The following is a 25254-nucleotide window of genomic DNA, read 5'->3' on the forward strand; positions in this document are numbered from 1 at the left end:
AATTTATGATGTTCGTAACATTTGAGATCTAGCCTTTTATAACACATTTATAAGAACACAACACAGCATTTTAAACTATGGGCAGAGTCTCATTCATTCTATGTGGACATAATCCTTTGAGGTCCTGACGTTATACAGGAGTCTCCTATTATAAGCTCACTCGGGGCAGGCCCCGGGATATAGCTCCTGTCCTCTGCATAACACTCAGTCAAAACAGGGGCTCAAGGGATTCAGAGCTCAATAAAAACCCTCAGGCCAAGTGTAGCTCTGGCATTCACCTTCCAGGGCTCCCGGTTCCTGCAAATATGCGGATGCTTTCTTTTTATATCAGCTCTGTGATACTTTAATACATCTTCCAAAAATGTAACCTTTACTTGTCTTAGTCGAGAGAATTATTCAGGTTGTCCAATCTACTGCAGTCGCACTGAAGTTGGATTTCTTTTTTTATTCCTTCCTTTCACAACATTTTGTCGGGGGTTCTCCAGTGTGCAAGACACTGTACCAGGTTGCAGAAATACAGAGAAAAATACCACATGGTCTCTGATCGCGTGGTGCCCACCGTGTACCATGGGAGACAGACACATAGCCCATGAATTGTAACGTAAGGGATGCTCTGCTTTTTTTAGATGAGGAAATAAACGAAGAGAACGAACACTAATTGAGCACGCTAAATAAACGAAGAGAACTAACACTAACTGAGCACGCTAACTAGATACTTTATGTGCATTGACAAATGGGCCTTGGAAAATAAGGCGTATTATTCCCATTTGCATATGAAAGTCCATAAACTTCCCAAGGTTATGGGATTAGCATACAGTGGTCCTGGGTCCTAGAACTGCTTCACTCTAAAGCCTAATGTGGAAATGTGGTCATTCGGTTGCTGTTTTCAAGTGATGGAATCAGAAAGGAGTGAGGAATTATGTCCCTGGAGAGCAGGAAGAGGAGGATGGACTGAAGGGAGACCTCAGAAGAAGTGACTTTTTAAAAAAATTTTTTTACTTTAATGTTTATTATTTGAGAAAGAGAGCATGCAGGGGAGGGGCAGAGAGAGAGGGAGACACAGAATCGGAAGCAGGCTCCAGGCTCTGAGCTGTCAGCACAGAGCCCGACCTGGGGCTCGAACCCACAGACCGCGAGATCATGACCTGAGCTGAAGTCAGCCGCCTAACCGACTGAGCCACCCAGGCGTCCCAAGAAGTGACTTTTAAGACAGATCTTGAAGGATGCCTAGGACATCAGGAGGTAGAGAATTAGGTAGAGAATTCCAGACAGAGATTGGGCAAAATTACAGGGGCATTTAAACACGTGACTTGGGAAATACAGAATATAGCAGAGTATGCAGGGATGTGGCCAACTAGTCCAAAGGCAGATTTTAAGGGGCCCTGAGTCCATCTCGTGATCACTGTGTTTTTATTCTTCTCATAACTGATTTGTAACATGTGAAATGTCAGTGGTTTGCCATGGTTTATTGGGCTGGAGCGGACATCTGTTTTGTCTACCTGCTATCTTCTTTTTCTCCCCGATAATAGCCCTTTCCTTTTGTTTGGGAAATCCTTCAATCTGAGTTACTCAGTTTTGGTAGAGGTGACTCTGCCCCCAGCTCCAGGGGTGAGTTTATGGCACAGGCTGGGCCAACCACAGCATCATAGCTTCCATTCGTGATGGCTGGATCAGTGATGACATGTGACCCAATCGGAGCCAGTAAACCCAGATCTGGGCCTTTTCTCCCAATGGCTGAGAAGGTTACAATTTCTAGTGTTCCTCTGGGGTTCCCAAGAGGATAGGGTATAAGCCCGTTAATGCTAGAAGCCATCTCGCCTCCGGAAGGGTAGGATTTGTCTGAAAATGGAGCCATGCCAGAGGGGGAAAAGCCAAGAGGAGAAGAAGTAATATTGAGTCTTTGTATTCTATCTGCGGACGCGGACCCCGCCATGGCCAGACTTTCCTCAAAGTGAGCCTCCTCTTTTTTTTTTTTTTTTTTTTTTTTGCTTAACACAATGTGATGTGATCATTGTTACCTATAATCAAGAGTCTTGACTAATATGAAGTAAAACACAACCTAAATAAAGTCAGCTAATGATATCATACTGTGTCAATTATTTTGGCCCACAAAAAACAACAGGAGCTGGCAGACACACAAAGAAAGTATTTGCCGAGCACCTATCATGTGACATACGGTCAGATCTGGCCCTGACAAAACCCCTGTGAGGTCCACAGTATGAGCCCTTTTTATGCATGAAGCAACACTGCAGGAATATGAAGTTATTTCTTACATAGCCAGTAAGATTTGAACTCTGGTCTCCTTCTACATCCAGTGCTCTTTCCATGATCTGCATACCCGTGTCACTAGGGCGAGTTACCCGGTACATAACAGATGTTCAGTATTTATAAACTAATCTACAATCGTGGACACGCACAACTTTAGAATCCTGTGGTGACGGTGAAGAGAACCAGGAAGAACACAACTTACCGTGGCTTAAGGAGTGTCTGGCCAGCTTTGGGTCATGGGGGCGAGGCTTTGTCTGGACAGCGATGATGCTCCCAGTGTCCTGTTTCCCGGGCAGCGGGCTCCTGCTGCCTCCGTGGACCTTCATCACCTTGTTTCTTCCCAGCATCCCTCCAGAGGCAGCCCCCTAAACGCACGCAACAGGGAGAGTGCTGCTGAATTCGGATTTACCTGCTCTGTGTTTCACTGACTTGTGCTGTTCATTCATTCACTTCTCACGGACGGCAATGATCTCTTATGGTACTGAACGCAGTCTCCCTAGACTAAGTTTCACAAGGATGCATACGATGTCTTTGGCTCGCCTCTGAATGGTCACCGAAGGCCCGGCACGGAGGCAGCCCCCACCCCCGCCTGGAGGCAACCAGCATGAAACACAGCACTGACAAAGCAGGCTCTTCCTATATTTAATCTCACCTCATCCCCATGACACCCCATTAGGAAAATATTAGTCCATGCGATAAAGAGTTTAGAAAGGTTAAATAACTGGCCTCTGGTCTCACAGCTAATAGTCAATCAGGGCAGGGCTTGAGGTCACAGCCCCGTTCTCTTGACCACCGAGGGATGCTGTGTTCCTTCGGCCTGACATTTCATCTTCCCACCTGCCATTTTTCTGTTCCTCCTCACTTCCTTTCACCCCTCCTCCCTCCAGGGTTTGTCAGACACCAACTCTGAGTTCTGGTGATTGATACAACGGGCAGGGTGGCCTCTACAGCGATCACGGAGACGATGCACAGGAACAATTAAGGTACCACGGGGCCAGCGCTATTTACAGTTGTATTGTTCACTGAGATGGAAGCAGAGGAGGGGAGGTCAGTTCTCTAGGCTGGGAGACAGGGTGGGGGAAGACTACCAAAGCAGGTCTTATTAAAGCGTATTTTAAAATGTAAGTAAGAGATCGACTGAGGGGATAAAAGAAGACCCGATGCACAAATCAGCATGAGCAAAGCCACGGGGGTCTGGTCAAGGGTTAGTGTCCTCAGACCAGAGTATGGAGGCTGACGCTGAGGGCGGAGTGGAAGGAAGAGGGGAAAAAAGAGATGTGAAAAATGGGACAGAATGAGGCTGAGTGATGCAGGGTCTTGTGGGTGAGGCCGCCTGTGGGCTCCACTGAGCCTCGGGCAGCAACCCGAGCGGATGTGCATTTCAGAAAGATCTGGATGGATTACCAGGAAGAGGCCCTGGAAGGACCAAGGGGAATTACAGCATTTCTGGCCATCTGTCAGATGACACCGGGAGAGGAGATTACGGTCCTTCCGGCTCCAAGTGGGCGGGAGGCTTGACCAGGACAATAACCTCTGAGAGTAACTGGGAAAAAGCTAACGTATTTAACGGATATAAAGGATGGGGTCTCCCCAGGTCTTGGTGGGACGTGGGCAAACTCAAAGGCCAGTACAAGGAGGGGCATTCTTTTAAGTCACACAGCCAAGAATGAAGTTTTTAATGGGGGAAAATGACAGGGAAGAAAGTCAGTTTCACACACGTGCCTTCCTTCGTGGAACTTCGTGGAACTGCCTTCCTTCGCTGTGGCCCCTAATAAAGTGGGGCAGGGCTCCCCTCGGGCTGTCCTTGGGAATGCTTCCGAGGAGGCTCAGTCTGAACCACAGATTATGTTTTTACTGATTTACCATTTACATCTGACCCCGAACACCACTGCTACTCCACCCACCACGTTTATGTAACAGAATCCAAATACTTTTTATTCCCAAACTCAAATCCACTCTCGGAAAGCAGGAATATGTCCCTTTAGTGATGGCCTGACCCCATACCTGGCTCTCGTCAAACAGCCAGCACGGATGAAGAACAAATCCCTGCTTTTGCTCTTTCGCAGTCGGTATCCCTAACCTTGCTCCCCTATTGCCTTTTGCATGCTCCTGATTAACCCCTTCCTGACCTCGGCCTCCTCGCCCACTTACGGGCTTGCCCTCTCTCCGGCCTCACGTGCAACGCCGCCCCCCTAACTCTGGTCCCTGCCTTTCATAATTCGTGACTTATTTCTTCCTTGAATTATGCTGCTTTGTGACTCCCTATAAACACACAACCCGGCCAGCCTGGGTCTCCAGGCCCACGACACCGACAGCCTGTTGGATTCACCCAAGCCCTGCAGATGGAACTGAAACGATCTGAGGTCATAAGGTAGGCACATCTCAAATAGGTTCTTAGAATGTTCTGAGCGGTACAACTGCCGGGGTGGTAGCAATTGTCGAGGCCTCTGACCACTCCAGCTGTTCTGAAGGGGACAGTGTCAAATGGATACAGAGATATGCATATAGGTGATATTTGCGGACAGGTAATAACTAACAACACCTTTCATTTTTATGGTAGCTTAGGGTTTACCAAGCATTTTTACGTACATTACTTCTTTTTATCATCACTAACGAGACAGAATCAGGATGGGGCTGAAGATAACTGGGTACAGATTATTTCTTTTTCTTTTCCACATGAGATGGCCTAGTTGAGAAAGGAAGTTGTTTTAAGCCGGAGTACGGAGTACGGGCCTGAAGGAGGCCCCTCCTCCAGGCTCCTTCTTTTGCAGGGCAGAGCACCCAAATGGCTGTCCCTTTATGTCTTGCCCCCAGGGCACTTGGCTGAATCCACACTAGTCCCAGCCCGTCTCCTAAGGCCTGCTTCAGGACTACTGAGTGGAAAATCCAAGCCTAGAGCTCTGTGTTACGGTCACGTTCATTTCTTTGGTAAAACACCCACCACCCGCTGCGTCTTCTGACTCTGGACAGCTGCTGTCACAGCCTCGGAAAGGTCCCTCCATGAACTGCTCCTATAACATGGCTGGACTGTTCTGTTGGCCCGGAACCCTAGAACACGGATACCTCGAAAAGACGGCTTGAATGTAGATCCCTTTCTGGTTTTCGAGGTCCCAATTCACACAGCTCCTTTTCCTTCTCTTTTTTACCTTCATCTTCATGTGTAGGGCTTAGAGGTGAAGAGATAGCAGGGAAAAAGTCAGGTTTAGAGTGTTTAGATCACAGTGTGCTCCCCCCCCCCCACTTCAAGGAAATGAATGGAAAAAATGAATTTAAACAGACATCAATAATCCCTCTTCTCTCCCCACCTTCTTCTAAGATGAGGATCAGGTCACCCATTAGATCATCTCGTTGAGTTTCTATCTGCTCCAGTCAATGCCAGAACGAATCCCTGCTTAAAATCTCCCTAGGAACTCGCCACTGACTATAGGATAAAATATAAGCCCATTGTGATCTTACTGCAACCTTTCTTTCCAACCTCGTCTCCCTCTGCTCCTTCCCTCCACTTTTGCTCTAGACTCTCACATTCCCCAAACCTACCAGCCTAGTTGAAGCAGTTCTTCCTTTTATCTTTTTAAGTTTTTTTCTTTTTTTTTTTTTGTCGGGGGGGCGGGGGGGCGGGACCCCAAGCAGGCTCCGTGAAGTCAACGCAGACCCTGACGCGGGGCTCGATCTCACAACCATGAGATCATGACCCGAACTGAAGTCTAGAGTCCGATGCTTAACCGACAGTCACCCAGGTGCCCTGCAAATCTCCCTTTTTATTTACTATTTCCCTGATCAGACATGCCTTCCACATCTTCTATTGCTGGAAAACATGGCGGCAATTTGTTCTCAATGTGTCTGAATTTCTCCGAATCTTACCTCCAAGAATCCTTTCCTGATTCTCCCAGTCCTACCTTCTTATCTGCTGCCCCAATAACGTGTCCTTCCATCTTGTACCTTAACCCATTGTCTATGGATCTGCCTCCAGTTCGTTCACTTTGCCTGGTAAACTAACAAGTTACAAGGAGGCAGAGCTCTGTGATTTCTGTATCCCAGCACTAGTGCCGTGTAATCCATGGCGGCAATAGCACAGTCCTGGCACAGAGTGGTACTTAGTACTCCCGAAGGAAACGAACGACCGCCGTGCACGAGAATACAGATGGCAGCTGCACCGGAGGGAGTGTAAGAGAGGCAGGGCGGACGGTGTCATGAAGAACCGGGACAGAGGACCAAGGGACAGAATGCTGGAGAACATCAACACCCATATGAGAACTTCTGCTTCTGGCATAGTGAACTAGATTTACAGCCACAATTATATGGAAGGCAGAAGGAGAGGAGCCCTCAAAGAAAATCAGAGAGGGGCCACCAAGGGAGGAAAAGCACCAGAGAGAGCGCTGTTCTGAACGACAACGGCAAGAGTTTTAAGGAGTTTCCTTCATGCATCTCATAACTGAGCACACACGCCCACCTTTAAGGCCATATGCTAGTTCTGTGATGATCAGGGGCTGTGAAGGAGGGCTGGGTTCTAATCCCCACCATCCCCCTTTCTGAAAGTCTAAGACTTACCTGTCTAAAAAATCAAATTGTATCATTTATAAATGAATGGTCACGGTGCCAATCTCCACGGTTACCATGAGAATGAAATGTGATAAAAATGTTGAAAGCCTAGCACTGTTCAGAGCACATAATGGGCCCTCAATAATTGTCGGTGTACTTTTCTTCATGGAAGCATTTGCTATGTCAGAAGTACCCGATTCTCACGTTCTCACCGCACGCTGCTGGTATTTCTCCTGAAGCATTACCTGCCTTGTTGACATTATGTCCTTTGTAACCTATCTTCCTGTCCCTCAGGCCCTTGTCTGGTACTTTCTACACAACTGGACCTCCGTAAATGGTCATCAAATCCAATTCGATATTGTGACTTCTAGGGAGACTATAAGGAAATGGGGTACATTATCCCTGCTTTGAAACTTGTAATTCCCCCCCGATCTATAGTATAAAGTCTAAATCTGTGCCATCCAATAGTGACTACTATCCAGGTGTGGCTCTTGAGCACTTGAAATGTATCAGGTTCAAAATGAGCTGGAAGTATAAAACATATCTGGATCTTGAAGACTTGGCATGAATACAATACTATAAAATACCTCAGTATTGATTACATGTTGAAAGAATATTTTGGTATACTGGGATCAATGAAATACATTAATTTCACCTGTTTCTTTTTACTTTTTAACATACAGCTACCAGAAAACTCTTAAATGACATCTGTGGTTTGCCTTATAGTTCCATCGGATGGGGCTGGTCTAAATGGCAAATAGACAGCGTGGGCCCTCCTGGATCCCGCTCTGTACGCGCCCCTGGCTTCGTTCCTGCTGCTCCCACACTGCACCTTATGCTCGGGCCTGATCTTTGTTTGTGGATTCCTGGACCAGCCTCACTGTTGAACAGTATGTCTTTGCTCCTACTTTTCCTTGGGCCTGGAACATACATTCCGACATTTTCACCTGGCCAATTCCTACAGGTCTTTCAAGAATAAACTCAACTGTCAACTCTTCAAGAAAGGGGGCCCAGAGCCTCATCTCTGGGCTTCTATAACCTCTTAGCAGTGATTATATTATATTGCAAAGTCCTACTTATGTGGTCATCTGCCTCCAAATAGCTCCTGACCCCCAGCCATTCTGGCCTCCACTCCCCTCTTTTTTTTTTTTTTTTTTTTTAATTTTTTTTTTCAACGTTTATTTATTTTTGGGACAGAGAGAGACAGAGCATGAACGGGGGAGGGGCAGAGAGAGAGGGAGACACAGAATCGGAAGCAGGCTCCAGGCTCTGAGCCATCAGCCCAGAGCCTGATGCGGGGCTCGAACTCACGGACCGCGAGATCGTGACCTGGCTGAAGTCGGACGCTCAACCGACTGCGCCACCCAGGCGCCCCTCCACTCCCCTCTTGAACCAAAGGCAGAGAATATATTCTATTCATTTTTGGACTTCAGAATCTAGCGGCATCTGAACAGAGGTAAAGCTCAATAAACAGTGAACGAATCACTCGACATGTGCTTACCAAGTGCCCAGCACCCTGCTAGAGGGTAATTATGGGGACCATGAATTGAGGCAGGCAGGCCAGAACTCAAGGAGAAACATGAAACGGGCTTCCCCTATGATCCATTGCTTGCGTTCGTATCCTCGGTCAGAAAATTTTGATACTTCTCCAGAGTTCACTGACCGTGTTTACCCTAATGTATTAAAAATAACTCCAGAGGAAGAGTGACAGACTCAAGAGGCGGGTAAGAGGCCGGTAATGCCTTTGCCAAGACCATGCTCTGAACGCACCCGTAAAAGAGGTTTTAGCAATACCAAGAACAAGACAACATGGGCCCTCCTCACAAGGAGCTCCGACGGGAAGGAGGTAGAGGAGAGTGAGGATGAACCGGCATGTTAGCAAATAAACGACATACAGCGATGTCAGCGCCAACTTGTGACCTTACAGGGAAGGGGCTGGGTACTTCTCTCTGAAGGAGGGGAATTGGGAAGGCTTCTTACAGGAGGGGGTGTCTGATGGTCGATGTTTGCCAGATCATCAAGTTGGGGAGTAAAGGCACAGAGACTCGAAACAGCACGCTGGATTTGGGAAACTAAGGTCTTGGGGAGTCACGTGATGGTTTTATGCCTATTCGTGTGACTCCCACAACCCAGGAGCCCCTGAGGGTAGTGGTCATATCGCACCACTGCTGCAGTCCCCGCAGTTAGAAAGTGACTGGCTAGTGACGTGGGGGTCTCAGTTAAGTGTTTGCTGGTGAGTTTGGCGTGGGCTAGAACGAGGCAGGAAGCAAAGGCCGGGCAGGAGCCCTGAGCACCTTCTCTGTACCAGGCACCTTGCCGGGCATGAGGGAGGCTGAACCAGGCCAGTTTGCCCAGCTGGCCCACTGAGGAAAGCACAGCTGGCCCACTGAGGAAAACTAGTTCAGTCATCAGAGGGTCAGTGGTTGGATAAATGTTTTTCCATTTGAAGGTAAAACTCACCTAAATTCTCCACGGAGACCACTCTTCCAAGGCTGAAAGTAAAGAGGAAACTGGTCATTTTCATAAATCAATCCAAACCATGCCTTTGTTGTTTGGCTACAGCCCATTAGAGACTTGAACAAAAGATGAGGTGAGGCCCGAGGACAGAGCAAAGGCAGACACGGACAACAGAAATTTCCAGGAACCATGAGAGGAAAACAAGCACCCCCAAAGCTATGGCACACGCCAGAAGAAATGTGTAATTTGCTTAGGAGAACTCATTGTCCTCTACATGCTTTTCCAGGAGGGCCTCCGTAGAGGAAAGACTTTCTGGTCACTTGAGGAAATATGTGCTTGGGATATTGGGGCAATGTTTCAGTGGGCAGAAGTGGTAAATGAGTATGTAAGCCATGCTGGGGACTCTCCCTTGCTGGTCGTGCCCCACCTTGATCCAAAGTCAGCTCTCATATGATCTAGATTTGGCTCTGTTAAAATTACGTCCCAGTGACCACAACAGAGCTCCTCGTTTATTCAGTCGTCGCACAGATCTGATTCATTCATTATTCTGAATCTAGACAAGAATACTGAAGCAAACAGAAAATATCTAAGCCTCGAAAATGCTGCCACCAAGACCAGCCTCATAGCTCATTTACCCTCCTTTGAGGGTAACCCCACAAGCCTTCATTCGGGGACTACTGGTTTTTCTTTTCTTTTTTTTTTTTTTAAATTTTTTTTTCAACGTTTTTAATTTATTTTTGGGACAGAGAGAGACAGAGCATGAACGGGGGAGGGGCAGAGAGAGAGGGAGACACAGAATCGGAAACAGGCTCCAGGCTCTGAGCCATCAGCCCAGAGCCCGACGCGGGGCTCAAACCCACGGACCGCGAGATCGTGACCTGGCTGAAGTCGGACGCTTAACCGACTGTGCCACCCAGGCGCCCCAATTTTCCAGAGAATTCTAACAAACTGGATGGCAGCACAGGTAAAATAACACGTCAGAGGGACCTCTGCTGCGTTACTCACAGGTTGTTTTCTCTCTGAGCCTTGAGTTCTCACCTGGGAAATGAAGCAGAGATACTACCTCGGTGGGGAACACTGAGGATTAAGTGCTCCCACGTTTGCACCAGTGCCTGACACACAATAAGGACTCGGCACGTGCTTTTCCACGTGAAAGACTCCCTTCCAGACACAAAGGTATTGACAAAGAAATCCTAACTGTCCGACAGGAGACAGCAAACACCCTTGTGGTGGTCGGATGTGAAGGGATCTAGCTCCGAACACCTAACAAGGGCCCAAAAGCGTTTCACCAAGAAGAGCGTGAACTATGCCCACTCAGTCCATTATGTTCCAGAGGATTCCACGTCATCAAGAAAAGGTGAAGTCAGATTCTACCCACCCAGTTAAGAATACCGAGATCAACAGGGGCGCCTGGGTGGCGCAGTGGGTTAAGCATCCGACTCTTGATCTTGGCTCACGGCACGATCTCACGGTTCATGAGTTCGAGCCCCACATCGGGCTCTGCACTGATGGTGTGGAGCCTGCCTGAGATTCTGTCTCTCCTTCTCTCTGGGCCTCTCCTGCTTGTGCTTTCTCTCCCTCTCCCCCTCAAAATAAATAAAAACGAATACTGAGTGAACGCAATTCATGTCTCTAAGTTAAGACTTAAAAGTTAAAAATACTTTCAAGCTTTTTAAATTTTGAATCGATTTAGCTATTTATGGATTTCACCTGTGCAGAAAAGTTTATCATTTGGTGATGCTGCCAGATAACTGAAGCCAGTTTTTTTTTTGGTTTGTTTCTGGAAGCTTTTTAAAATCAGAATGGTTCTACCCTTGTTAATAAGAACAACAATCATTTATAGTTTTCTAGCTATAAAGCGTACCCACTAATGAACAGTCCTTTGCAGCAAGTGTAAGAAAGCAAGCAGAAAGATGTAAGATTTGACTAAATGAAACCAATGAGAAAAGAGTAAACTTTGACCCACAACATGAAGTTAGCACCTACTGTGTGCCAGGCACTTACCTACTCTGAGTTCTCCCAGCAATGATGAGCATCTACTACAGAAGATATGGTAACCACAAGGCATATGCTTCCTGTCCTTACAGAGACTACACATTTTACACAGACATAACTGGGGCTCATGACTGCAACAGAAGCCAGCACTTACTATTAAACTGTTCACCTGAATTTACCTTATTCTCATTCCTACAATGACCCCAGATGCTGGTACTTCTTTTTATTTTTTAAAAATTTTTTAAAATGATTTTTTTAAAATTTTTTTAATGTTTATTTATTTTTGAGAGACAGAAACAGAGTGTGAGCGGGGGAGGGGCAGAGAGAGAGAGAGAAAGACACAGAATCTGAAGAGGCTCCAGGCTCTGACCTGTCAGCACAGAGCCCGATGCAGGACTCGAACTCAAAGACTGTGAGATCATGACCTGAGCCGAAGTCGGATGCTTAACCAACCGAGCCACCCAGGCGCCCCATAAAATGATTATTTATTTTTGAGAGAGAGAGAGAGACAGAGTATGAGCAGGGGAGGGGCAGAGAGAGAGAGGGAGACACCCAATCCGCAGCCGGCTCCAGGCTCTGAACTGTCAGCACAGAGCCCTATGTGGGGCTTGAACTCACAAACTGTGAGATCATGACCTGAGCCAAAGTCGGATGCTTCACCCACTGAGCCACCCAGGTACCCATGGGTACTTCTATTATCTCTATTTTACAGGTGAGGAAATGGAGGTTCAAGATCACACAGCCAGGGGCTGGGATTGAGGCCAGCAGTGATTCTGCCTGAACCCTAATCAAGCTGTTCCAAGGTGGCACCTACACTGTGCCCACGAGGAGCCAGAAAATGTGCCTTCAAAGGGCTGGTCATTCTCGTGAAAACACAGATATGCGCATTTGGCTTGTGCCACAGCAGTCCTCTCTCTGAAGGGACAGTTATTAAAGGCCGGTTGATGCTGGCCGCCATAGATAAGGGGCTTAGAATGGATTGGGACCAGATTCTCTCCCCCTTCCACATTTTCTATCTCTGTTATTACAGGCCTTAGGCTACAGAATCTTAACAGCTGGAGTCTTGGAAAACCCTCAGGAATCAGGGGAAAACCAAAAGCAAAGGCTTTTCTCCTTGCTCATAAAAACAAAATACTTTACAATCAATTCTGTATACCTGTTGTAGTTATAAAGTTGGTAAAAAGAGCAAACAATACCTTTCGCAGTTCTTCAATTTCGACTTCGTAAGTTGCTAAAATAAATACGAAAAAAATTATATCAAAGGCAGTGTATTCACCCATTCCGTACAGCACCCAGGATTCAAGCGATTACGCAAGACTGCAGAGCTCAGTTTTCTCAGCCTTCAGAACGTAGGCTTTGTCTACACGGTTTGGGAAACTCTCGGGTCACTGATCAGGGCTTTAATCCATGTGGGGATTTCCAGGATGGAATATAGAGTCAGTGAAAACACTTGAAACAACTTTCAGTGTCCTGTTTTGGTAAACAGATGTGCACCCAAAGCTTAGGAGAGAGCACTGAAATTTCGTGGTAGCCGTAAGAAGGGGAACTTGGAAGGGAAGGGAAAAAAGGACCCCCCTCCAAAAAAAAAAAAAAAAAAGCCTAAATCTAACTTCAACAAAATGAACTCCATAGCACAGTTATAAGTGTTTTACTCTATGACTGTTTTGTTTCCTTAGTATCTTTTTTTTTTTTATTGTTTACTTTTGAGAGAGAGAGGGGGAGGGGAGGGAGGATGGACGGACACAGGCAGGGTAGGGGCAGAGAAAGAGGGAGACACAGAATCTGAAGCAGGCTCCAGTCAGAGCAGAGCCCCATGCAGGGCTCCATCTCACTAACGACGAGATCATGACCTGAGCTGAAGTAGGACACTTAACTGATTGCGCCACCCAGGCAACCTTCCTTAGCACCTCTTGAAAAGAGGAGACTGGCCACCAGCTAAGGTTGGAATTCCTTTCGATTGTTTCTGAGAGTTCTGTGGAACGTATTGAGTGATGTGATCCCAACCTTAATGATTAGCAAACGCCAAGGAGTGGCAAGAATGTGGGTTCAGAGCCCAGTCCTGCCACTTCCCATCTATGGGATTGCAGACAAATTCCTTCATTTTCTTGAGTCTCAGTGTGCTCATTTGAGAAAGGTAGTCAATGGGAAACCTCCTTACACAGTTAATGGGGAGGTTAAAGGAGATGATGTAAGAAATGGAACATACTTAGCAGAGCACCAGACATTGTATAGAAAGTGATGGGTTTTTTTTGATAAATTTGCTTATTTGAATGTTCTTTCTTGAAATGTCATCTATAAAAGTTTTTTCCTTCCTGCTAATGAATATATGGGCATAATAGGTAGGGCTCTCCCTGTTTTTCTTTTCTTTCTTGCTGCTAGGGTCCTAAAGGTTTTGTTTAACAAACTGACCAAACAATATGTTGCATTTCTCAGCCATCATCATTCTACACAGGTAGTCCATTGATAAAAGAAATGAAATCCTAGGCTTTCTTTAGGGATTGCCTACAAGTGACTACTGAACAAAGACCTAAGATTCTCTACGTATGATTAATACTATGTGCTTCAACATGAGTAACTGTACACTTTTACTTTTTACTGATTTGTGAATCAAAAGGTATTACACCTTGCTATTGCTTGCTTTAAAACCTTTGTTTAGCCATTAATACATTACAATCATATTTGCTTACGATGCAATTTACTCCATGCCCATTCCAAGTATGGCTTTTCCAACTTTAAAAATGGTAATTTCCCTCCCCTAACTTATTTACTATTTTTTGCTTTTCAAAGAATTAATAAATCATGATCTTCTTGCTTCTCGTTGCCACCTGGGGAGAGGGGAGATATTATTATTCTGTCTTAGAGATGGGGAAACCAAGGCTCAGAGGAATCTTACTTGCCAAGGCTAGGACACAAAAGTACACACGGAGTAAATGACGGATTCATAATCTGACGATGCTCTTTAACAAAGTGGAGGTGCCCCAATGATAAGTTTTGCCATCACAACTTGCTCCTAAGGTAGGAATATAAAGGACAAAGGACTGTACCCCAAGGGTTAGGAAGGGACTAGGACATAACAGGAAGATGCAGCCCACAGCACTGGAGCCCTCTCTCTCCACTGAAGATCCTTATCCCAGCTGGGGAAAAAGGAACCTATCAGAAGATGGTCTTTGGCACCCTCCAACGGCCCGTACCATAAAATGACCACAGCCGTTGGCTTTTTCTCCACGTGCTAACTCTCTGTGTGGCCTTGGAAAACCAGGAGGTGAGAGCACTATTACTAGTAATATACAGAAACAAGAAGCAGCAGTGGCTAATATTTTTTTACACTTACAGAGAGCAGGCACTAAGCTAAATGTGTAAATGCATGATTTCACTTAATTCGTACAGTGATCACCAGTGATACATTTCACTAATGAGGAAGCAGATGCCCAGAGAGTGACATTACTTTCCCAAGGTCATTCAGTTAGCAAATGGCCTTCAAACTTCCTTCCGGCCACGATTCATTCATTTAAATCGAATAGCACCCACAATGATGGGTAGAACTCTTATTAATGTTATCCTCAAGGGTTTCTAGTACTCCTCAGGAAGCACAGTCTGAATGGCTGGTCTAAATGACCTCTGAGGACAATTCTGCAGAGCTTCTAGAAAAGCTTAAACCCTGCTTACCCCAGTTCTATACAAAAGGGCAAAGCCTCAGAAAGGCTTGGAGCTTTGTGTTGAGCTATGCACCCCAGGGGGGATGGTCTTGTAACATCTTGTTAGATTTAAGTCTAAGTATTTATCTTCCTTGAGAAATTGTAAATGTTATGAAATTTTCTGATTTTATTGTGTCCATTGCTAGGATATAGAAATAGGATTTTTTAAATGTCCATTTTGTATCCCGTAACCTTATTGAATTCATTTACCAGTTCTGAGAATTTTTTTTTTGGGGGGGGGGGAAATTCCTTGGGATTTTCTACCTAGACAATCCTGTGATCTGCAAATAAGGACAGTTTAATTCTTTGATTTGTATACCATTCATTTCCTTTTCTTGACTTATTGCATTGGCTAGAACTTCTAGCAAATGTTGAATAGGTGCGGTTAAGAGTGGACATCCTTGCCTTGTTGCCAATCTCAGGGGGAAAGTATTCAGTACCTCTCCATTAAGCATCATGTTAGCTGTAGGCTTTTTTGCAAATGCTTTTTTTCAAGTTGAGGAAGTTCCTCTCTATTCCTGTTTTTCTGAGGAAAAAGTTATCATAATGGGTGTTGAATCAGTCAAATGCTTTTTTTGCACAGATTGAGATGATTGTGATTTTTCTTCTTTAGGCTGTCATTAAGGATTTCATTGATTAATTTTTGAATATTGAACCAGCTTTATCCCTGAAATAAACAACATTTGATTATGGTATAATTCTATTTTATATCTTGCTGAATTCTATTTTCTAATATTTTGCTAAGGATTTTTCTGACTATACTCACAAAAGATGTTAATCTGCAGTATTATTCTTGTGGTCTCTGTCTAGGTCTGGTATCGGTAACATCAGCTTCTTAAAATGAATCAGCAAGTGTTTCCTCCTCTTCCGTTTTTCTTGGAAACACTGTGTAGAATTGGTGTTAATTCATTTTTAAACATTTGACAGAATTTTCCAGTGAAAAGTCCCTAGAATTTGAGATAGCCTTTTTTGGGAATTTAGTTTTTTATTTACTTAAAAATTTTAATTCAAGTATTGTTGACACAGTGTTATAGCTTTTTGGGGGGAGTTTTAAAATCATGGATTCAATGTCCTTAGCAGTCACAGGGCTATTCAAATGATTTATACTAGGTAACTTGAGGTACTGTGAGCTTTTTGTAGAACTGTTCCTTCTTCAAGTTGTCAACTTTAGACGTGTAGAATTGTTCATAATATCCTTACTGCCCTTTTGATGTCTGCAGGGTTTGTAATGGTATCTCTGTTTCATTCTTGATATCGTTCATTTGTGTCTTCTTTCTCTCTTTCTTTGTTACTCTTGCTAGACATTTGTCAATTTTATTGATCTTTTCAAGGAACAAGCTTTTGCTTTCATTGATTTTCTCTATTGCTTTTCTGTTTTCAATTTCATTTATTTCTGTTCTTGATCTTTCTTTTGTTCATTCCCCTTGTTTTAGATTTATTTTTCTCTTTTTCTGTGTTGAGGTAAGGTCTTAGATTTAAAGATTTTCCTATTTTTTAGTGTAAACATTTAGTGCTTTTAATTTCTCCTCTGCATTCCTTAGGCTATGTCCCACAGATTTTTATATATTTTCATTTTCATTAAGTTCAATATATATTTTGGTTACCCTTGAGACTTTCTGACCCATGGATTACTTAGAAAGGTGTGATTTTGGTTCTAAGTGTTTAGAGAGTTTTCTGTTATCTTTTGGCTACTGATTTCCAGTTTGATTACATTGTGAAAATACACTATGATTTCAAGTTTTCAAAATGTGTTGAGATTTGTTTTATGGCCAGAATATAGTCTATCTTTGTATATGTTTATGGGTGCTTGAAAGTATATGTATTCTGCTCCTGTTGTGCATTCTATAGATATCAGTTAGATCTTGTTGCTTGATGGTGTGGCTGAATTCTTCTGTATCCTTAATGATTTTCTGAGTAGGTGTTCTGTCAATGTGGAGAGAGGGGTGTTAAAGTCTCAAACTATGAGCGTATTTGTCTATTTCTTCTTTCGGTTTCTGCTTCACATATATTACAGCTCTGGAGCTCGGTGAACACACATTTAGGATTGTTCTGTCTTCTTGATGGATTGACCCTTTTCTTATTACATAATGTCTTTCTGAATCTCTCATAATTTTCTGTGCTCTGAAGTTTACTTTATCTGTTATTAATATAGCCATACCTACATTCTTTGGATTAAATTTACATCTGCCAATCCCTTTCTTTTCATTGGCATATTTAGACAATTTACATTTAATGTAATTAAGGCAATCATTGATATGTTAGGGCTTAAGTCAGCCTTTTATTTTTTATTTTTTGTTTATTCTGTTATTTGCTCTTCTGAGATTTCCTGTTTTCTTATGGGTTATTTGAGCATTTTTTTTTGAATTATTTTTTATCTGTAGTGTTTTTTAAATTATATCTTACTGTATACCTGTTTTAGTGGTTGTTCTATGGATTACACTATATGTACACATAACTTATCACAGTCTACTGGTGTGGACATTTTATCAGTTAATGTGAAGTATAGAAACCTTACTTTCTTTTACATCCCTTAACCCTTTCCTTATAATGGTCTTACATATTTCTTTTATATACATTTAGATACATCAGACAATGTTAACAGTTTTTGCTTCAACCAGCAAACATAACTTAGAAAATTCAAAAGAAGAAAAGTATGTCACATTTACTCACATTTGTATTCTTTTCCATTGTTTTTTCTCCTGAACTGATGGTCCAAGATCCTTCCTTTTATCATTTCTTTTCTGTTTAGAAAGCTTCCTTTAGCCATTCTTTCAGGATAGGTCTGCTCTAACAAATTTTCTTAGTTTTCCTTCATTTGAGAATGTCTTGATTTCCCCTTCAATCTTCAAGGATATTTTCACTGGTAATAGGATTCTGGATTGACAGTTCTTTTCTTCTTGCACTTGAAAAATGTTGTGCCACTTCCTTCTAGCTTTCAAGGTTTCTGAGGAGAAATTCAGTCATTCAAATTGTTTTCCACCTATAGGTAATATATCATTTCTTTGCTACTTTCAAGAGGTTTACTTTTTATTTTTAGAAGTTTGATTATGTTTTTGTGTAGATTAGGTTTATCTTCTTTGGGGTTTTCTTGGCTTCTTCAATCTTTTAAGCCTTTTACCAAATTTGGGAAGTTTTCAGTTATCATTTCTTCAAGTACTTCTTCAGTAGCATCCTTTCCCCAATCTTTCCAGTACTACAATTTAAGTCATAGTCCCACAGGTCCTTGAATCTCTGTTCATCACCCCTCCCCCAATCGCTTTTCTCCATGCTGTTCAGATTGGATACTTTCTATCATTTCTTTCAAGTTCATGGATTCTTCTATTCTCCTCATTCTGCTAAGCCCATCCAGTAAGCTTTTTATTTTTTATTGTATTCTTTACTTCTAACGTTTCTGTTTCTTTTTTTTTTTTTTACATCTTCCATTTCTTTGCAGAGACATTCCATTTCTTCCAAAAATAAAATAAAACTATTTTTTGTGTGTGTTTCAGTCATGTTCATAATTACTCAAGCATTTTTTAAATGTTTTTTATCTTGAGAGAGAGAGAAGGGGGGGTGCAGAGGAAGAGGGAGAGAGAGAGAATCCCAAGCAGGCTCCACACTGTCAGCACAGAGCCTGGAGTGGGGCTTGATCCCACAAACCATGAGATCATGACCCAAGCCAAAATCAGGACTGAGTCACTCAACAGACTGAGCCAGCCAGGTGCCCCAACACTGAACTATTTTTGTTAACAACTGGTTTAAAGTCTCTGTCAGAATCTACTACTTCAGTCATCTCAATGTTGGCATCTACTGATCACCTCTTTTCATTCAAGTTTACACTCTCCTGGCTCTTGGTATGATGAGTACTTTTCTATTGACACCATGGGCATTTTAAGTATTATGTTAGGAGACTCTGGATATTATTGGAAGCTTCTATTTTAGTTGGTTTTTCCTGGTGGCAGAAATGGGGGTGACTCTTTTCTGTCGGGTGAGGGAACACATCCAGGTTCCCCACTTCCTGGGCTCCTGATAACGCAGATGAGGGAAACGTTCTTCACCACTGCTGGGCAGGACTGGGCACTCCAGTTCCGCACTCAGCTTCTGCTGATAAGGCTGGGAGTGGTAGGAGTGCTTGCTATTATTCCCCATTTGGCATCCTTACTGCTGGGTAGTTGTCCAAGTCCTGACTCTCCGCTAGGTTTTCTCTAACACCATCCCAAGAGGGAAAAGAAAGGGCACCTTGTTATTGCTTGATGGGCGGGAGACTGGAATACAAGCTCCCCACGCGGTCTTCACGGACGTCCACTGTAGGTGAAGTGTTTTTTACTCCTGGCAGGGATGGAAGTCCCAGCTTCTGACCTGACTTTCTCTGATACCACCTCAGCAGAGCTGTTGGGATGTGTACTGCAGCCTCATTAGGGTGTCTTAGGCTCCACATTCAGCACTGGCTGGTAGGACGGAGCCACAGTTTTTTCTGTGACGTTTGGTGGGAGAGGAACAGTTATTGTCTCCAGGCGTTCTGTTTTTTCTAGGCTGGCCCTTTTCTGGTCCTTTGGCTAGACAGAACAGGCTTTTGCTGGACCTCTTTCTGTTTGTGCTCACTGGTGTTTCCAGACTGCCAACTTCTTCACCTCCAACTCTGAGATAAATGAGGCAAGAAGAAAACACAAGGAACTCACCACCTACTCGTCCTTGGGTCTTCAGGTCTCTAGCGGGTCCACCTTCCTGTTTCTACCTTCAGAGTCTTCCAGTTTTCTTATGGTTGTTTTACATATACTGTCTGACCGTTCTAGCTGTACTTAGCAGGGGGAATAGGGAAAAGTATATATGCTCCATCTTTCCAGAAGCACAATTCCACTTGACCTCAAATGTCTTGTTTTACCCAAGTCTCAGAACAACTCCACAAAGGAAATATTAGGCCCATTTTACAGGTGAAGACACTGAGGTTCAAATATCATTCATTAAGTGGTATAAAGATAACGGAAAATAAATGGGGGAAGAGTCAAATGAATAAGTACAAGTGGAGGTAAAAGAGCTCATCTCCTCCTCCCCTCCCCTCCTCCTCCACCCCCCCCCCCCATAGGGTAACTTCACCTTGGTTGGCTCTTTAAAGAGGAACAAGGAAAGGGGTGGGGACATGTAACAAGATCCTTTTGACCCCGGGCTATAGTTCCTCAGCTTCTTCAGCCCTGGTATGTCAACCCTACCTCCCAGAAGGATATTCTCTCTGGCAAGGGACACCCTCACCACCCTCACCTGTCTCCCACCTTCCTCCTTTTGGGCTATCCTATGCTCTGTTACTCTCCATTGAATCAGTGACTTATTTTCTGAGCCCTTTCTCTTTCAGTCATAAACACCTGCCTCTTTGGGAAGTACACAAAGAACCCTCAGGGGAAGACTGTATAGAGGCTTGAGTTAGTGGTTCCTTCTGTGGGTACCTCAGGTGATGTCCCCTGGCAGGTTCACCTTGAACATGTGTCGCCTGAGGAGATCAAATGCAGGCCTCCAGCTTCTCATTTTCTTTTTTTTTTTATTTTTTTTTTCAACGTTTATTTTTTTTGGGACAGAGAGAGACAGAGCATGAACAGAGGAGGGGCAGAGAGAGAGGCAGACACAGAATCGGAAACAGGCTCCAGGCTCTGAGCCATCAGCCCAGAGCCTGACGCGGGGCTCGAACTCACGGACCGCGAGATCGTGACCTGGCTGAAGTCGGACGCTTAACCGACTGTGCCACCCAGGCGCCCCAGCTTCTCATTTTCAATATGCACCTTCACCCTTCGTGACAAGGTGTCCAAACCACACCTATACCACCCCCCATGAGCTGCTCTCTCTGCAGCCCAGTCTGTCCTGGGACTTAGGGACGAGACCCAAGCAGGACCTCAGACAACCACTTGGGAGGGGGACATTCTGAAGGTCTTATGTATCCAGAGACAGAACATATAGGCTCTGACTGCCGCATCTAAATGGCCCTGTGAGCCCTTGTAGAAAGGCGTGCAGTTGGAATTTAGTCCAAATGGAGCCCACGGCCTTTCTATTCAAAGCATGGTTTGTAGACCAGCAGCATCAGCACCACCAGGGAACTTGTTAGAAATGAAGACTTTCTGGGGCGCCTGGGTGGCGCAGTCGGTTAAGCGTCCGACTTCAGCCAGGTCACGATCTCGCGGTCCGTGAGTTCGAGCCCCGCGTCGGGCTCTGGGCTGATGGCTCAGAGCCTGGAGCCTGTTTCCGATTCTGTGTCTCCCTCTCTCTCTGCCCCTCCCCCGTTCATGCTCTGTCTCTCTCTGTCCCAAAAATAAATAAATGTTGAAAAAAAAAAATTTTAAGAAATGAAGACTTTCAGGTCCAACCCCAGAGGTACCAAACCAGAATATGTTAAGCAAGATCCTCAGGTGATTCACATTTTAAGTGTTAGAATTTGAGAAGCCATATTCTGATGTTGGTGCCCAGACACCGCAAGAATGGAACAATCCTGCCTTATGGAGGTGAGAGGGGAAAGGAGTTGCTTTTCTTGAGGCTAGGATTTTACAAGCCATAGGGAAGAGTCCAAACGTTGCCCAGTCGAAGAATCAGAAAGAGGTTCTTCAACCCTTTATTTCCTGGGGGAGGGAAGCGAAATTTCAATGGGATCCCAACTCCTACTCCACAAACCTCTTCTGTCTGTATCCTCAGGCAAATGACTTCTCCCAGAGCCTTGGGTCTTTTCTCCATACAATAAAGAAGCTGAATCACATGATCTCTCTTTAACCCTCTCTCCAGGGAAACAAAAACATTCTTGAGTGAGAAGCAGAAAAACACTGCAAAGAGCAGGCATCTTAGAGGCAGCCTGAGCCTGTTTCACAGTAGAGCTTACCATATATTCCTTGTGTGACCCTGTACAACTCAATCTCTCTAGTACTCAGTTTCCGGTCTCAAAAAGTGGGCGAATAAAACTGCTGTATCAGCAAGGATGTACACAGAGAGCCCAGAGAACACACAGGACCACAGAACTGTGGCCCACAGTATAGGTTCGCTAATATTAGTGTTCATTCTGACACAAATATTTGTGCCTTTTATAGAGAATCGGCTGATCCTATAGGCAGAACAAAGACACAGAAACTTGTAGAAATGTTACGAGTTCCTGCTTGTTCATTTTCTTACCTGACAGGTTCTCTTTCTTCCTAGAGAGGTCTGAGCTTTGTCGGCAACACCAGAGGCTGGAAGACTTAGCTCTGAACCAGTGGTCAGATCCATTAAATGAATTCTCTGCTGCTATTCAGACTAAACACAGGGACCTAATTCTCATAGTCTGTTATCTCCCTCTCCACACACAGAGTTACCAGGGGAGTTCAAGAAAGACACCAGAAGAAGAGAGAGGAAGTTTCTATAGGAGGGGGAAGGAAGAAAAATGAATTGCCCTATCTTGATTTTCCCTCCCACATATCTATAGAAGGCAAGGCATCTAAGTAGATTGGTGAAGGAGAGAATAGAAAGGGTAGAGAGGAGGCAGCACTAGGAGTTGTGAGATAGCAGTGATGCCCAAATGGATTTATTTTTATTTTTAAGAGACCAGACAAGGGGGGGGGGGGGAAGAAATGAGATGGTGGACCAGCATGGCTGTGAATTTTTAAACTCATAGTTAGCTAGAGGGAAAATACCACTTTTGCTGCATTTTCATTCCACACAGGGTTACAGTATTAATTGGCTTAGCAGACTTACAATCAGCAATTTCTTTTGCGGTGCACAGGTTAATGGAGTTGCCAGAGTGTTTCAGATATGAAATTGTCGCCTCATAATTATGTGGTTCTTCAAATTCAGCACTGAGAAGCATGGAGGAAACAAAAAGGTTACTTAAAATAAAACATTGCTTTAAACATTTTAAAACTTTTTCTATGTTTTTTTTCTTCATTAGAGAAGTAATATGCCTGACAAATACGGTGATTTAAACAGATACGGAAGGCACACCACCCCTACTCTCAACCTACAGGAATTCTGAAAAAACGTAACAATACAGAGAATTATATGAAGAACACATAACTCATCTAGACATCAATAAAGTCTTCCAGGGGCCAGATATAGAGAAAGAAAGTCACAACTAAAGATGTATTATATGCAAAGAGAATTATATGCAAAGGGAAACTGAGACAGATAAGGAAAGATCTTAATGACTGGGTGGCCGAGGATTTACTTTCTGAGTCAGAAGTTAAGTCTCAGACACAGGCTTCCACTGAACGGGATGTTAGATCCAAGCTATCAGCATAAAGTTCAGAGTCACAAGATGCCATTTCATCGGTAAAACAAATTGTAAAAAATATGCGTGCTGGTTCCCAGGGAACAGCAGGGAAGCTTGGTATCTGGCTCTGATCACAGGAGCCAAAAGAGTCCCCCATGAGAAACCGAAAACTTGAAAACCTAGCACTAAGTACAAGTGGGGTTCTGAATGCATGGTGTGTATTTCAGAGAGACACAGAGACACAATAGTGCTAGAAATCCAACCCTCTCTTGTAAGGCCAATCTGAAATCGTTTTGTAAAGATGTTTCCACAACCCAAGGCACCTATGGTCTCCAAAGGAAATAATTCCCACATAAAACAAGCTTATAGTATAAAAAAAAAAAAATGCAAACCACACAAAGAGATGAGGTACCACAGATAGTCAGATATAACAGAACGACAGAAATAACAGAATGACATGCAAGTGATTTAAAAATAAGTGTTTTCAATGTTCAAAGAAATAAAGAAATAAAAGCCATTAGGCAAAAACAAAACAAAAGAGAACAAAAAAACAAAGATAAAAACAAAAAACAAGAGTGTGGGGGAAAAAACCACGTAGATTTAGGGACAGGAGACAGGAGTTATAGAAATCATAAATACAGTTGTTGAAATAAATAATGTAGATGTTGAAAAGTAGACCAGACACAGCAGAAGAGAGAACTGGAGAATGAGACTCAGGAAGTCATTCAGAATATAGCACTGAGAGAATGAAGAGATGGAAAATATTAAGAGAAGTTAACAGTGGGGAAGACAGAATGAGAAGGTTCAAAATATAAAGACTAGGAATTCTAAAAAGGAAAAAGAAAAAGGATGAAGAAAAGGAATCAGTATTCCCATGATAATAGCTAAGACTTCTAAAATTAATAATGGACACAAATCCTTCTATTGAAACAGCTTCAACAATAAGAAATAATGATAAATCCACACTTACACAGTTTGTAATAAGTTAGCGTAAGTCAAAGAAAAAAAGAAAAATGTAAAATCTGGGGGAGAGAAAATATAGATTACCAAGGAGCAGCAGACTTACGATGGACTTCTTTCTAGCAACATTAAGTGGTGGAGACTGTGGATAATAAGTATACTGAGGAAAGATATCAGTATCAAATTATCTTCTAGCTAAATTGTCATTAAAAGTGAGGGAGTAACAAAGGTCTTTTCAGAATACCAGTACACACGTTTACTGCTCGTAGATCCTTGCTGAAATACATCAACACATTCAAAGAAACTGAACTAGTAATGAAGTAGGATATAGGAAACAATGGTGGGGGAGTATTTAGAAAAGATGGCACAGTAGGATTATCCTTAGCTCACCTTGTCCCACAGACACAGTGATATAACAACTACATCTATGGAACTAACTCTGAAAATGATCTCAAGACTGGAAGAACACACCTTCCGTGGTTAATTGTACAGAAACCACATGGAAAACGATAAGGGGGTAGAGACATAGTTGGGAAGAAAATGCCAAGCAAAACTAACCAAAAATGAGAGAGACACCACAAGCACAGAGAAGTAGGATCAGACCTGACCCCAGGCACCCCAGGCACTAGGGGTCTGCATTGGAAGAAAAGTTCTCTTAAACATCTGGCTTTGAAAACCAACGGGGCTTAATAACCCACAGGAGCTTTTAAAACCAGCAGACTTAACTGTGGGAAAACAAGGCAGTAAAAGGAAACTGAGTCCTCTCAAAGAGCCAGCATACTAAACAACTTGGCTGAGACACAACACAAAGGCAGCAGTATGAAAGGTGTCTGGGGTGTACATTAAGTTTTATTTACTAATCTCAGAACATGTGCTGTCAGGGCAGGAATCTTCAGGAGATTTCTCCAGGAACAAAAGCAGTGGTGGGCACCACTTCTCTTCCCCCAAACACTCCAGATGGCCAGATACTTGCGGGAACCAGCTCTAAAACTCTCCAACTTACTAGCAACACATGCCCCACCTCCGTGTTCACCTGCAGACACCCCCCCACCCAGCCCACCCACTTCAGCAGGTGTCCCTTCAAAACAGCTCCTGCCTGGCCATAGCCTGCATGTGGCCCCAGCAGAACCCAGTATCACTCCAAAGTGACTC

General features: G+C 43.8%; 1 protein-coding gene across 1 annotated transcript in view; it reads right to left on the minus strand.

Annotated features, from left to right (window-relative positions):
• Window positions 1-25254, minus strand: part of FYB2 (FYN binding protein 2) — a 129136-nt gene that overhangs the window by 33628 nt on the left and 70254 nt on the right. Inside the window, exons 5-9 of the mRNA XM_030324739.1 lie at window positions 22629-22729; window positions 12456-12490; window positions 9268-9299; window positions 5332-5434; window positions 2471-2633 (exon numbers count right to left, since the gene is read on the minus strand). Coding sequence (XP_030180599.1) covers window positions 2471-2633; window positions 5332-5434; window positions 9268-9299; window positions 12456-12490; window positions 22629-22729 — 434 coding nt within the window. The remainder of the gene's footprint in view (window positions 1-2470; window positions 2634-5331; window positions 5435-9267; window positions 9300-12455; window positions 12491-22628; window positions 22730-25254) is intronic.

Source organism: Lynx canadensis, chromosome C1, assembly GCF_007474595.2.
Source record: "Lynx canadensis isolate LIC74 chromosome C1, mLynCan4.pri.v2, whole genome shotgun sequence".
Lineage (NCBI taxonomy): Eukaryota > Metazoa > Chordata > Mammalia > Carnivora > Felidae > Lynx > Lynx canadensis.